The following is a 16,532-nucleotide window of genomic DNA, read 5'->3' as shown; positions in this document are numbered from 1 at the left end:
ATATGTGCATCTTTAAGACACTAAATAGCTAAAGTATATATGCACTGAAACTTACAACAAAATTTCCTGTTAGAATGATAGCTGTGATGAGTCCATATATAGCCACAGCTTCACAGAAGATAATTGATACAAGATTTTTCGTTTTGATTCGGGGTGCATTTACACCAGCACCCATGATACTAACGCCCGTAGTGTGAATTCCCCTGAAAGAAATATAAATGGAATATAATATATAATTCTCACGAAATGAGAGTGATTCAAAATAAATCTTCAGAAATTACGTACATGACTGTATTTATTGTGTACTTGATTGCGCTTGATTGCGATATTTTTTGTCACCCTTAGCACTTTAAATAAATAGAAGTAAAATTCTATACTGTATATAAAATGACAAATTTACACTGTTTACAAGTAAGTTTTAAAAGAAATCGATCACATGTTGATCGAAAGAAATTGATGTTCATAGATATTCTTAAGTCATAATTGGGGCGTTCAGGGCAAAAATTCAATTACCAAATGTTATTTTATTCAACCTGATATGATCTATCGATTGATCTATGCCTTTGGGTAACAGTTTATTTCAACAGAAATTGTAATTTAAAACTTAATGATACTTGTAGATAATATGTATCTCATTAACCGTACCGAAAGCATAAAAATACAAATTTGGTACTTATCCGTTAGCATCATGGTAGTAAAAATGAAATTGAAATTTCAGTTTAACGTCTCACGATTATGTCTTTTAAATTAAAGGAGACGGATCATTAAAGCAAGTAAATGATGCTGGAAGAATCGCTAGAATGAGAATGTGGGAGGAAATAAGAGTACCCGAGAAAAACCAGGCGCACGATGTTGTCCACCACAAACTTGGCTGTCCAGGGATTGAACCAGCGACCTTACGCAACAGAGGTATGTGCTCTACCACTGAGCGTCCATGTCTCCCACATTATCACGGTAGTGCCATAATGAAGAGCCGTACGGATATATCCCAATATCAGTTTCACCTCAGTGAGTGGCATGTTCTCGTACAGCATCAAGGCTTAGGTTCACACAAAACATTGTTTTCCTACATCTTTTGAAAACTACTCATGAGTTTTTACACCGACATATAATGTTGTTCAGCTCAATAAGTTCTACCGATTGACACGTGTCTCATCTTTGGTCATTTTTTGTTACATGCTACTAATATTGTATAATTAAACTGAAAATTGTATTTTTCGTTACTTGGTTACGGTTACTTTTTCCCTACTGCACTTATTAACATTTAAACCGTGGCCTTGCGTCGCGTAGTCTCTGACGTTCTCGCCTTTAATGCTAGTGGTTCTGGGTTCGATTCCAGATTGGGACCTTAGGTCAAAAACGCGCAATAATTTTCAGGATAGCCATCCTACATGAGTTTTTTCCTGATTTTTCCTCATTCACACCGGTCAAATGCTGGGATAGTTTCTAATATAGGTCTCAGGCCACCTCCTTTCTTTCCCATTACTTTATTCCTTTCCCCCTTCCCCGGATAATATGTTCGCAGCGGGACGTCATTCTTCATATGTGACGGGCTTAAAGCCATAGATGCCAGTAATGCCTAGAAAAATGTCTAAGTGAATAAAATAATAATAAAACAACCTTAAACAGCCTCTACGCTAAAATTCCACACAAAACAATTACTTACATGGCTGCTCCAACCACAGATAGTGCTACTGCAAAGCCCACTCCAAAAGAACTCCACATGTAGGGTGTGGTTTCAGTGAGAAACCTAAAGAAAGAAAAATATGGGCTATAACGAGCACAGAAAATAAATAAATAAACTAATATTTTTAAAAACTGTATCAGAAAACGAAATGAAATTTTTAAGTTTTACGTCCCACGGTTATGCCGGTTAGGCTAAAGGAGACGGTGATGATGAGAAATGAATGAAATGCTGGAATGAAGAAAGTGAGAGGAAACGGGAGAACCCTGACAAAATCCACGAGCACAGTGTTTGTCCACCACAAAGTCCACACGGCGTGAGCTGGGATCGAATCAGGGACCCCAAGCACCGAAGGTGAACGCTCTACCACTGAGCCACCGCGCCCCAAAATTGTATCAGAGTAGTGATTAGCTTACTTGTCAAATTTGTGTAAGGTCGTGAGTATAAATCTTGGTGAGAGTTTAACATCATATTTCTCCTTAATCGTTATAATTGATTGTCAGTATTATACTGACACAAAGTATCATAGCTCAAAACTCTTTAAAATTTACGCATTAAAATTAAATTGATTCTCATTTTAAAAAAATGGTAACGGAGAAGTGATAAATTACAAATTTTGGCATTTATAAGTTAATTTATAAAAGTAAACTTTATACAAAAGACATATTATAATCATAACATTAATGTTTCAATATACATTTGAATTCCAGATACAAGTAAGCTGTTCAGAGAAAAAGCAAGTTCGAAAAATTGAGCATTATTTATTACTGAATCAGTTTCTCGATTTTCAAGGCAAGAAAACACACAAATAAAAAATAAGTATGATATATTTTTCTCTTTCTTTTTTAAATTAAAAATACAATGCTTTTGCGGATAAAAGAAATTTTTGCAGAATAAAGATGGGAGTCAAATCACCCCGCACGACGTGATATTTTTTCATTAAGTTTTGATGGTGATATTAAAATTGCAAACTAACAAAAATGAAGGTAATTTTGAAACGAATAATGTAAAACATCCAGAGATTTGACAAAATACTGTAACCTGTGAAATAAAATGAGAATTTGAACAACATTGATTTTTCCTTGGTATGTCTAAGGTTAAATAAAATTACTTTGTAACTTTCTCATGATATCAATAACTCTGTAGGTACTAAACGATGTCTTCTTCCCGATTTTTATTCGTTGCAGAGGCTTTGATTTTATTCTACTTTTTTGCGGTTTGCTACACTGGTATCTTTTGAACAAACTAGATCAATTGTAGAACGTCTTACTTAGTTCTCAACCAACCAATCCTGAGTGCAGTGTTGGTTGTATAACGTTGAAAAGGATGTGAAGAGTTGGAAGTGTGAATGCACTTCTTTTATTTGCGTGCATACGTGAGAAACATGAATCAATGAAACATATAGTGAAATCATTTTATCTACTCTTCAATTTCTGTGTACAAAACTTGAATTAAATCTTCGGCTTTAATCTTTTCGGGGCCTTGGATCAGAGATTTTTTGTTTCCATCTGCATGCAGTGGCATAACCAGGATGATCGAAAGGCTAGTCTCTGTTCCATAAATCTCATCATTTCAACATTCAACAGTTCAAGTATTACTTCTGGCTGAAATGAGTACTAAAATCTTACGTTATTTGTCACGACAAACATCAAAGTTGAGTCACTTCCAACACACCTAAAAATCCAGATGAGGTAGTTTATTCTTGGTCGTGAGTTTTCCAGGCGTTTTCTCAAAAACGACATAGGCGATTTTGTTCATATTTCGTAAGTAAAAATTTAATTAATAATCTAAAAATTGGTATAACTTATTTGTCTCGAAAAAATCCACAGGATGTAGTTGCACTGAAAAATAAGAAGACCAGATTTAAGGAGAAAACGTGAATAATATGCTTTCTGTTGGGAATACCATAACAAGACGGTAGTGTCAATCATATAAGTGTGTGAAACACCCTTATTTCCTGTGGCGACGTACGTCAGTAAGTGAGAGCACCAATTACTCCTGCGGAAACAGTAAGCAACGCTCTCATTTACTGACGTACGTCGTCACAGGAAATAAGGGCGTTTCACACACTAATATGATTGACACCACCGTGTTGTCATGGTGTTCCCAACAGAAAGCATATTATCCGCGTTTTCTCCTTAACCACATTGCGCATGAATTTTTCTTTTAGCGAAAAAAAAATCAGTATTGAAAATCCTCATATGGAAACTTGAAAAATGAATTGAAACTTGAATTTTAGATTTTTCCCTTAATTTTTCCCTAATAAAAAGTACGTGCCATATATGGCACACTATGCACTAAGCTAAACTTTCCTAAAGGTGTGGAGGGAATGGATCGTGTCATATATATGTCACTTCATGCAGTTATATCTATACTATATTATAAGGCTACTTATATCTATACTATACTCTCAGTTGTTTGGGATTCCAATGCTATGCATCAAGTATCTTACATATACATATATACTTCCTCATTACAAATATTTAGGAAATAAGTTGTCATATTTGTTGCTTTCAGTATAAACTTTCTTTTTTACTGCACTTTTTACAATTTTGATTGTATTTTTTCATAGCAGTTTTTCCTTTTTTATGTTTCTTGTTCAACTACTTTTCTACTTCATTGCTTGGTATTCCATGTTTTCTTGAACCTGACTATTTAGCTCTCTAGATCTAGATTCAGCACGAACATCGCAATTTGGGATACGATTCGTACGGACTGTCCCTAGAAATAGAATGCCTTCCTTCTTGAGATACAATTTTAAGGGTACACTTGTAAACCAATTTCGAAGAATATTTTGTGGTTTATATTTTGAAGTACAGACTGAGTCAACCAAACATCAACGTTACTACTATCCCCTAAGTCTGAAGCCGCAGTAGGAACAACACTACTTCGAGCCCCAGTAAATATTTCGAAATCTTAACTGAAACCTGAAATTCAACTTACTGTCAGAACAAATGCTTTATAAACCCCATTTATGAAGTTTCTTTGAGTTATATTGTTTTATCAATGATCTACACTTTATGGGAATGATTTGCTCATACACTGCTAAGAATTCTTCTTTGGAGACATCTCTCAGACGTTCTTGTATGTGTTCAAGAAAAGGGCTAATCTTATGAAGTATGCAACGGCAAGTTCCGCTGAAGGAATAAAAGTTAAATTGGCATTGAGGTGAATAGATCGCTTGATCTCTTCAAACAGATCACAACTCATCACCTAATTTACCGCATCATGACCAAGCTTTCCGTTCCAGTAATACCTAGTAGCTGCGAGTTGAATAATTGGCATGTAGAAAACCATACAATAAGCTGTTCATGTTTATTATAGTCATACAAAATGATTTTGTTGGCCGAACTTGCGTTGAATATAGGTTTGACTGTTCAACTGCGTAGTGAAGTTCTTTATCTCATCGGTCAAAAAAGTACTTGAAATATTCAATAGGCGTTGATAGCTGTTTTATTTCTTCAGGCAAGTCCTGAAGTCCTTGAAATTTTACATCTTCTTGGGACTTTTCGATGTTTCTAAGTCTCCGCTTAATGTTTTTCAAATCGCTCGATGACGTAGATCTTCTATCCTGAGAATTATTTATGAGACAGAGAGGGACATCATCAGCATCTGAATTGATTTCATCATCAGAATTGGGTATGATGATCCTCTCAGGGGCAGGAGCAACAGAATCTTCATCCGAGTCCGATAACAAAATATTGGTATTTTTTGGATCTAGTGCTAATTCATCTTCTGATAAATCTGATAATTCACTGTCTTCACCATTTGGAAGTTGTCTAATAGCTACTGACGAACGTCCATCATAAAACAAAGCCCTGGATCCATTGCTGTAACAGAATTGCAGAATGAATATAATAGTTGTCACTTCCTCACTTCAAGGGCATAAAAGTGCCCGTAAACGCATGGTGTGACATATATGGCACATACGTTTTTTTTTTCATATCCCTCCAATACTAATATACAAAATGAATATCATATTGTTGGAAATACATCTCAAAGTATTTATCTTCAATGTAATATTTTTTGTTTGGGAGAACTGCGCACAATGTGTCGCCAAAAATTTTTTTCACTGACAAAGATCCACTGCCTCACAAAATCCACATGTTAACGTTTCCCCGTCTAATACAACTCACAAAGAACATGCCAGATGACACCAAAATCTCTTATTAATACACGTCAATATCTCGCACAGCAGACGAAACTGTCATTTGGCGCCTTTAATAAATCACACAAAAGCTAAAGTGAAAAAAGGGGATGTGCCATATATGACACGGCATGCGGTAAGGGGTTAAATCTGGACTTCGTATTTTTCAGTGTGGGGAGGAGTTTTTTTCCGAATAATTTTCTCTAAAACGACTCGAGCGATTTAGTTCACAATTCATTAACAGATGTTTTATTAATGACCTAACAATATGGCATAACTCATTTGGCCTGAAATATTAACTTGTACTTAATAACTTTGTAATGTTGCACAAGTCACATGTCACTAAAATATTTACAAGGGTAGTTTTCTTTTTACATTTCCTCAAATACGACTCACGCGATTTTGTTGACATATCAGAAACAAAAGTTTTATAAATAAAACTAATATTTTACTTTTAAGCTGAGTTTTCTTCGATTGAAGTCTTCCGGAAACCTAATTTTGTTCGTATTTCATAAATACGTACATAAATGTTTCAGTAATTACTGTAGCATGACATGATTTAGTTTAAGAAATTAGAGAAAGTTCAGTACGGAGTCCATTTTTTTATATTTATACACATAAAAGGCGAAGTCAAACAAATAAGCTTCCTAAAATACTTTTTTTCTGTGAATAATTTGTTGGCACAGTTCCTACAACCTGCGGTTCTAAATTTATACAGTGACAAATCCCTTTTTTACTACTACTACTACTACAACAACAACAACAACAACAACAACAACAATAATAATAATAATAATAATAATAATAATAATAATAATAATAATAATAATATGTGTTATTTATATTTCCGCATTCTGAAGTAGGACATTCAGTTCGTTCTTAAAATGTAAACTCCCGCTGCCCTCAAGAAATCTTGGATCCTCCCAAGAAAAACTTGCTAGGTACGCCCCTGAGTCAGACATACATGTTTAGAAATATTTTTTTAAGCGAGTGACTGCCATAGTTTTAAGTCCATGAACCACGAGTTCTTCTGGAAATCAGATTACTTGAGACCTACTATTTTAAACCAGATAATACAGTGTATACTAGGAAAACATATTAAAGCAGGAATTATCTGTGTTGTTCCTTACAGTAATGATAGGCTTCTATTTGAATGTTTTAAGAGTAGGATCCCAACAAAAAAAATCAATTACATAATCAAACACTATAAAACAAAACCTTGAGTCTCATTGGATCTCGATCCTGTGTATGAACCAGGTGGACCGGGACGCTTATTCCTGGAGTGAGTCCATACAAAATACATTATTTTCAATTAATACGAGGGTAAGTCAAAAATTATACACAATTTTGACATAACTCTTCTTATATTGTTCATACTGATCTATGTCCTCGTTTATTTTATTGTAATGCTCTTGTTGTCATGCTATGAAACTTTGATCCTAATTCCTTTATTTGTCTTCCTTTTGTTGCAGATACATCATGGCTGCTCATTTAGAAGTTTGAACACCAAAGAGGAACAACGAGTAGTGATCCAGACTGTGTGGTTGCACTGAGAAAAATACGTTGTCCGGATAGCGTTATATTGTACAAATATACGGAATCCTTATGTTTACAACGGAAGTCAGTACGGAGCATACGTTATCCATATGCTACATACTTTCCCCGCTTAGATGTTACAACATGACGTTGCATGATGTAGGCCTATGTCGTCTAACACTCTTCCGTTATTACATACATATACGTATATTACATACGTCAGCTATGAGTTATAAAGGTAACCAAGAAAGTTCTGTCGCTTCTCATCCACTACCTTCGAACATCTATATGTCACCTAAGATGTACCTGGAAGATCAGAAATAGTCCCCATCAGCATCGACGACTTTCTACCTACGTTCTGGAAGGCCATGGATTCTATTGCGGTAGAATTTGGTGGATCGTGAAGCGAAGGAGGTATCACGTGCATTTTGCACTGCTACTAGTGATTTGAACTGGTGTTATCTAAGGTGATTGTCCAAGGAATGGAACTGGTGAAAATCGGACAGTGTAATGTAAAGGGAGTATGGTGGATGCAATAGAGTTTCCCATCTAAGGCGTAGATTGGTGTCCTGGATCAAACTAGCCACGTGAAGCTTAGCTTTATCCTGTAACAGGAGGGCCCCTTTGCGATTCATAAGTGCTGGCTCCAGAGTTTTCACCTTTTTCTTGAACACTGCTCAACTGCTGACAATACACAGTTGCATTGCTGCTATGACCAATTGGTAGCACGATGCCGCGAGCAGTCCATCAAACACACCGGAGGACTTTCTTCTGGTGCAGTGCTCGTTTCGGCTGTTTTGGAACCGGTCCGTGGGATGCTAACTAATGATGACGGCACCGTGGAACTTCGTACAGGACCCACTTCTTATCACATGCCAACACCCTGTCCAGAAATGGCTCTTTCCTCAGACGAGACACCAAAGAAACATAGGTGTCTGTTCGCGTTGCCTTCTAGCCCGGAGTCAAATCATGTGAGACCCATCGACCAGTGGAGTAACTAAAGGCTTGGAGGCCCCCCACCGCAGACAGCGTGGAGTGAGGCCCCTTCTCTACGTCCCTCTGAAGGATCTGGGCCCCCGCAACGCGGGGTCTGTGGGCCCTTATTTACGACCCTGCAATCGACCCAACTTGTAATGCTTCCCAAGTTGATGGAGGTGCTGCCGAATGGTTTCTCCACTCACGCTGAATTGCTGTCCCAGTTCCTCACATGTCTGACCCCTGTTCGCCTCAATTGCTGCCTGAAGATCTTCATTTTGTGCATGTGTTGGCCTTCCGGCACATGTTGGGTCTACGAGTGTTTCTTTACCGTTAAACCACCGCTGCACTGTCCGTGTAGTCATGACACCCTCACCTAAGGTCTAGCATATCTTTCGCCCCGCTACAGCGGCGTTTGACTCCAGTTTGAACTCGTACAGAATACACGCTTTTATGACGCTCTGTGGAGGTCCCATGTTCACTCTGTCCGTACGGAAGTTCACGGTGTAATTGAACTGCCAAAACCGGGGTAGTATATTGGATATACCCACACCAACAACCGACCTTCACCTTATATTCATTTGCAATCAACTCCTGCTGTGAGGACAAATTGAACACATACCTCCACAAAAAGCGGCAAATCTTTCTTGGTTACTTTTTATACATGCGTCCATCTGCATGTGAGATCCTGATGGCCTATATACAATTCTTTCGTTTGTACGGGAAGTACGTTTATTCTGAACACTTGTACGGAAAGTAAGCATAAAATATACTTTTCCAGTTATACGTTTGCTATACATTGAGTCCAAAAACTACAGGATTTACACATGTAACCTACGTTTTTCGTACGCCACATAAGTTCTTTTTCTGAGTGCGAAACGTGTATCAGGGGCCGCAATCCATCAAAGACTTTCGGCACAATACGCAAACAGTGTGTTGCTCCAACGGAGTGTCTACGAATGGATTGAAAATTTCGAACATTATCGCACAAGTGTTACGCCGAGGAAGGAGCCGGACGACCATCTACGGCCACAAATGATGACAACATTCAGCGTGCACGTGACATGTTTTTGTTAGACAGACGAGTGACTATTGATGAAGTGGCAAATCGTCTAGAAATTAGTCATAAAAACGGATCACTGGTCGTTGTTCCTCTTTGTTTCAAACTTGTCATGGAGCGGCCATGGTCTATCTGCAACAAAAGGGGATAATTGGATTAATTAGGATCAAACTTTCATAGCATGACCACAATAGCATAACAATAAAATAAACGAGAACAGAGATCAGTATGAACAATGTAAGAAGAGTTACGTCAAAATTGCGGATATTTTTGACTTACCCTCGTACATCAAATTTATTTTAAAATAGCTATTATTTTATTGCTTCTTTATTGTTTGAAAATTTAATATTAATTAAGTTAAAATTATCCGTTACTAAAACTGCAATTATAAATATTCTAGGTAACATATTATTGGGAGTAAATAGATTTAAATAATTAACTTTTATTTTTTTAAATGTAGACTATATAGATTTAGTCATCAGTAACTTACCATGCAAAACTGAACTTCTCCCCTCTGCCAGTTAGCATGTAATACAGGACTGAAAAAAAATCAAATAATTATCAAAATATTCATTGTTGTAAGGCTACATTATTTCAATAAATTTATAAGTTTTAAGTAATCCCAAACATTTGTCTAAATACCCATGTTAGAAAAACTTGATGAAATACAGTAAAACTCGCTCAAAACGAAATCGCAAAGATTCAAAATATTTTTCTAAATTGGACAAGTTTCCACATCATACAAAATTGTATAGAGAGATTACTATAAATCAATAAATTTATACTAATTTCAAGTGCATACGAATAGGCATATTTGTGTTTAGGAATGTAGATTCTCGCTGATTCATTCTTACTCTGATACATGTAAAATTCCACAGTACATTTACCAATCACGTAATTATTTATTATACTTGTACACTAGATTTCATAATGCATTTCACTGCTCTATACAGGCCCGCAACCAGAGGGAGGCTAAGCTTTTCGTTTCCCCTCCAGACCTCAATACAAAATGCTATTATTAATTCAAAAAAAAAAAAAACACACACAATTATAGCTATTTGTAAGAGAATTTTTAAAGACTTGGCCCACTCATAACCTATGTGGCTGGTTTCGGACCTGACACTATACCATCCTGTGCTACATTGAATTATGCTGCAATATATTTAGGAGATTCATTTTGTAACATTGGTCCAGATATGTGCATTTTCTTTGACCTCGCATTAGTGAACTATTCCCAAACAACTTCGTTAATTTCGTCCTTGCCGACTTCCCTTGGTTTTCTCTTGATTTGACCGTTTTCCTGCAACCATTCGCCCATTATTTTAGCTACGTTCTCTTTTAGCCAGTGGCGTATGTTGTGGGCTACCGGGCCTACCGGCGGTAGCCTTAGAATATTACAAAATAAAGTTAATATGAACTAATTTATATTGATGATTTCATACTTTACTACCTTCTTTCAATGTTAAAAGTTTCTGCGAAATGTATGAATTTAGAAAAATCCACTATTTTTTTCCCGCTCTCTGTTTCCCTTTCTTAGGAGATTTTCAATCTGGCAACGCAGCAGGAAACCGCCTGTAGTTACTCAACTGCAAGAAGAATCGTAGCGCATTTCCCTTCCCTCCACCTTCGTCCGCAACGTGCGAACGAGCTAGCAGGTAGTTTCCTCTAGAGTAATCGGTTTCTTGGGCGTGAGTGAAGGTGGAGGTAAGTTATACGAGAATGACAACGCATTTTGGGGATCTCCGGGAATTGTCTCTGACATCTTGAGCCTCGTTCCGTAGCGGTTTGTGTCAACGCAATACAAATTTTGTGTTTTACAGTATTTTGCAATATTTCTTATAATTATAATAACTTGTTTCATAATTTGCGTTACGTTGCGAAGGCTCTTACAGACTGAGGCTCCTTTGCTAATCGCCTATTTCAGCGTTCTTTATAATTCGCATACAGTGGTGCATCCACGGGGCTTCACGGGTCCGGACCCCCTCAAAACATCCTAACATATATTTGTACACTTTCTCAATAAAACTATACTTGTTTTAACAGGGAAATGATTGAAGTAGTATGAAAATTTGATCTTACACTTTATCTGTACTCTTTTTCTTAAAAGGGGCGCAGAGGCTCAGTGGTAAAGTGGTCACTTCTGGTACATGGGGTATCTGGTTCGATTTCCGCTCACACCAAGTGAGCTTTATGGTGGGCAAATACCGAGTACGTGAATTTCTCGGGGTTCTCCCGTTTCCTCTTACTTTCTTCATTCCACCATTTCATTCATTTCTCATCATTACCGTCTTCTTTAGCCTAGCAGGCATTTTCGTGGGACGTAAAACTGAAAGACTTCATTTCATTTTCTTCTTTCTCTTATAAAAACAATCTAGTTCTATAACTTTTCCTCTGAAAATATAGGTGGAAGTATTTTACAATTACTTATTGTCTTCTCGGGTGCAGAATAATAAATATCCTTTCAACAGTACATATGCTTAATGGTTTGTAGTATTGACTTCCTAAAGCTTGGAGGGTTACAACTTATCCAAAGCAAAATGTAGGGATGCTTTGTGCAGCAAATGAAGATAGAAATGTACTATATTTTTCCTGTACTAAAAATTAAGATAATACAAGTGTTTCTACTGAAGAGCAAATCATATTTATCTATTTGATAAAAAAAGTGTGTTGTAAGTCTTTTTTTATTTTGAAGACTGTATAATAACGTAGAAACTAAATTCCAATAATAATAATAATAATAATAATAATAATAATAATAATAATAATAATAATAATAATAATAATAATAATAATAATAATAATAATAATAATAATAATCGTTTATAAGTAGAAAGCATCGGCGTGAATCTGTCTTCAACATTGGGGGGATGGGTAAGACCGTTCCCCTTTTTTTTTTTTTTTGGTAGGATGTTCAAAATACTTATGAACTTAAAAAGCAATGCTGTGGAGGATCACGGGAGCAGAGTTGTCTTCAACATTGGGAGCCGGGTAGATTTAAGGCTCATTCTGGTGGGGAGATGAGACTCATATTACGGTAAATGAACCTGATTTCTGAGGTGAACCTGTTGTATATTATACAGAGTGTTTCAAAACAACACCAACAATGTTTGGGAAGTGATTATTGACACCAAGATAAGACGAAAAGTATTGACAAACCTGGGTGCAGAAATACGTTATTTGGGAATTATAGCCTGCCGAAAACATGAAAAAATTAAATTTGAAGGTCCATAGCTCCAATACTATGCGACCTACCGTAGTCGGGTCAAGACTTCACTTTGGAACTAGTATGTGCGCAATCCAAATGTCCATGCTTCAGAATCCTGCGGTACTTCCGCTACAAGTTTTATAGAGGTAGTTGAAGAGTATTTCAAATTATATGCCTGTAGCCAAACTCCCTCGATTTTTGCGTGAGTACCTTAGGATTCTGAAACATTAATATTTGGATAGGACACGTATTAGTTCCTAAGTAAAGTCTTGATCCCACCACGGTAGGTCCCATAGTTTTGGAGCTATGGACCTTTAAAGTTCATTTTTCATGTTTTCGGCAGCCTATCAGTCCGAAAGGAAGCATTTGTGCACACAAGTTGGTCTATACTTTTTGTCTTATCTTGGTGTCAGGAATCACCTTCCACACGTTGTCGGTGTGTTTTCAAATACTCTTTCAGGTGATGTAGATGAGGTGGCAATCGGACACAAATCATTACATCTCCCCAAAAAAACACATTTCAAATCGGATTATTGGGGGAAGACATTCCCCCTCAGTTCTAAGGTTGAGGGACATTTTCCCCTCACCGCGCCCGAGATTTACGCCAGTGGTAGAAAATCTTTAAACCAAGGCGAATGACCCGAGTTTTATTAACAAAAGTCAGTCAAGATTTCTCTGTCTTTTTAAATGCGATATATCATACGTATTCACTTTTCAATCTTTTCATGGTTCAGTAGTTTTTTCTTTTTTCTTTTTTTTTTTTTTTGCAGTGTGACTTCCATCAAGAGTCGCCACTGCTAAAATACGACTATTGATTTCTAACATAGATTTAGGTATTATCATTATTTTACTCCTGTCTATGATTTCACTATTCTAGAAACACAAATACACGAAATAGCACCAGAACTTATGTATCTAATAAATGGCGCGTTCAGTGCACAAGGGACTCAAGTTTACTAAATATATTTCATCTTTAAGATCTCTATGAAGCTCATTTCAAAGAGTAAAAGAAATATTGTATTGTTCATTTATTGTAAATATCTCTCATAATGTGAAAAACAGTATTAACTTTTCCATTGTACCTAAGCGAACCGTACATACTCTATATCGATTTCTCTCACAGCTTGGGTAATTAATTCCTTCGTGTCCTGAACACCCCAAATGTTTGGTAGCAAAAGATTAATGAACTATACCGACAAACTGAAAGACATGATTCCTCATATTAAAAGAAGAAAAAAAGTTCATATGAACCTGAAGAAAAAGTGCATAGTTTGAGAGATGGGGCCGTGCAAAATTGTGGAAAAGCTACATTTCAATACGTGTTGTTTGAAGTTTGATAAAACATGAACTGGTGGTCCACACTAAGAAAAATCTGTTGTTCGGACAGCGGTATATTGTACAAATATCCGGAATCCTTATGTTGACTACAGAAATCAGTACGGAGTATAGTTATCCATATACTACATACGCACTACCCTTAAATGTTACACCATGCCATTGCAGGATGTCTGACATCTAACAGTATTCCGTGTATTGTATACGTATGTTACATACGTCAGCTATATGTTACATCCGTCTATCTGTATGTGAGATCCTGACCACCTATTTACAGTTCTTTCGTTCGTACGGAAAGTACGTTTATTCGGAACACTTATACGAGAAGTACAATATAAAATATACTTTTTCAGTTATACGTTTGCTGTACGTTAAGACAAAAAACTACGGGATTTATACATGAAACCTACGCTTTTAAGTACGCTACATACGACTTTTTTTTTTTTTGAGTTTAGATCAAAGTTGTTTAAAAGTAGTTGTTTTAATTACAATTTCTACGTAAGAAAAAGGGTTTACGATAGATATAGAAACGTCTAGTCTTAAATAATATTACTTAAAAAGTGTTATATTTTTAACATGAATAAATGATTTAAATAAATGTAAAATCTCACCAAAGGAAATCACTTCTAATAAATAATATTGTTACAGGTTCGGCAATGAATCCTTATGAATACATACATACATATATATATATATATATATATATATATATATATATATATATATATATATATATATATATATATATATATATATACGGTATATCAGAAAATGAGATGAGGTCATTTCTAAGAATCAATGAATCAATGAGATCCTTCCTTTCATTTTTTAGTTGCATAGAAATTTAAACTTTGAAATAGCACACTTGCAATACTCTATAATACATCAACTTTCAATTAGATTTTCTAAACTTTCATTAAATTTTAAATCAGAAATGCACCTGCGTTATTTCTTTTGTATTATATCCAAACGTCTTCTCACAAATAGTGAATATTACGCCAGTCATTCCAATTCATCAGTTTATCTCCCTCTTCTTTTCGTATCCATTTTGCTTCTTTCTATTTTCTTATAACGTTCTTTCTTCTCCTTTTCATTCCTTCCACATTTTTCGAGTCTATTTCGTGTCCTATTTTACTCACAGGCCTATAGAAAAATATATTGTGTTATTATCCTTCCTTAATCCAACGTTGTCCTATGTTGCTTAATCCTTTCTTCTAACCTCTTTCTTGTTTCTCCTATGTAATTCATTTCGCATTCTTTACACCTAATTCTATACACTATTCGCTTCTCATTTTGTTGAATCTCCATTTCTGTTTTTTGTATTAACTTCTATAAACTTCTATCATACTGATTTGTAATCTTGTTGAAGTGCAACCCTCTAATGAAAAAAATTCATTTTCCATGAAAATATATATATATATATATATATATATATATATATATATATATATATATATATATATATATATATATGAAAGAAGTGCTGTCTGACCGTTCAAAGCCTAAGTAAAATTACATAAGCTAGAAAGTTGAAATTAGGCCATTAGATACAATTTTTGGAAGGATTTTTGGAAACCCGATGGGAAACAGCAGAATTAGGGGTTGCAATTATTATAATAGTATATCTATATCTCGGAATCCCTTCAGGTTAGAGGCATAAAATTTTGTATTTGGACTTCTCATTTAAGATAATTAAACACGTGTTTCAGCGTTTTTTTTTTTTTAAATATTTGACCTACAAGGAAAGAAAAAGTGGTTGTAAATTCGCCGTGGAAAGGGTGAAATGGAGGTTACAACTATTATATAAGATGTCGATATGGCCGAACTCTTTAAGGTTACAGAAATGAAATTTATATTTTGACTTTTGATCTACAATAGTTAAAGACTGTTTCAACGTTTTTCGATAGTTGATAAGGTAAGAAATGGTTTGGAGGAATTCACCAAGATGCACAAAGGAGATTTTCGAATTTCATACAAGTCTTCGAATATAGAGGAAGACGAAGAAGAACGAATACAAAATATTGCCCACAGTAACAAAATACTGCCCGTAGGAGCATTTGCTAATAATTCTATAACAATTACTGGTCTTCTTTAGTGACAAACTTTACAAATGTAAGCTTCACGTTAGAGACATTTGTAAAATTGCACGTCCACTTTAATCATCATTTTGTTATTGTCGGTGTGAAATTCGATGTGTCAGCACTCAATATAAAGAATGAAGGAAAATGCACTTACCAATTACAGTCATTGCTGCCACAGCTAATGTAACGAATATATACGGAAGTACTGTTCTCATTTGCATTTTGAAATTGTGGATTATTTCAAATTGGAGAAGAATATGAGCAGCTCGCGGATGCTCCTTTGCTAAGAAATTGTCTGTAGTATTTTATCGTCTTATGACTGAAATTTTGATAAACCGTATCTTTGTGAAGATGACAAAAGTGACGTTTCAGATAACCCTTATCAGTATTTTATTATCTATAACTTGAAGTAATATATTGGAACTAACGTTTACGTATTTAGAATTATTTAATTTCTTAACCTATCATTACTAGTTACGATCCACGAGACTCTTTTGTTTTCTCAATAA

General features: G+C 35.5%; 1 protein-coding gene across 1 annotated transcript in view; it reads right to left on the bottom strand.

Annotated features, from left to right (window-relative positions):
* LOC145688218 (V-type proton ATPase 21 kDa proteolipid subunit c''-like) overlaps positions 1-16,328 on the bottom strand; it is a 35,274-nt gene extending 18,946 nt beyond the window's left edge. The window contains exons 1-4 of the mRNA XM_081762123.1: positions 16,178-16,328; positions 9,893-9,941; positions 1,667-1,750; positions 56-203 (exon numbers count right to left, since the gene is read on the bottom strand). Coding sequence (XP_081618249.1) covers positions 56-203; positions 1,667-1,750; positions 9,893-9,941; positions 16,178-16,244 — 348 coding nt within the window. The 5' untranslated portion in view covers positions 16,245-16,328. The remainder of the gene's footprint in view (positions 1-55; positions 204-1,666; positions 1,751-9,892; positions 9,942-16,177) is intronic.
* Positions 16,329-16,532: the final 204 nt, after the last annotated feature.

This window comes from Thermobia domestica, chromosome 6, assembly GCF_964235325.1.
Source record: "Thermobia domestica chromosome 6, izTheDome1.hap1.1, whole genome shotgun sequence".
Classification (NCBI taxonomy): domain Eukaryota; kingdom Metazoa; phylum Arthropoda; class Insecta; order Zygentoma; family Lepismatidae; genus Thermobia; species Thermobia domestica.
Note: the sequence above shows the minus strand (reverse complement) of the source record. Positions and strands in the feature narration are given on the sequence as shown.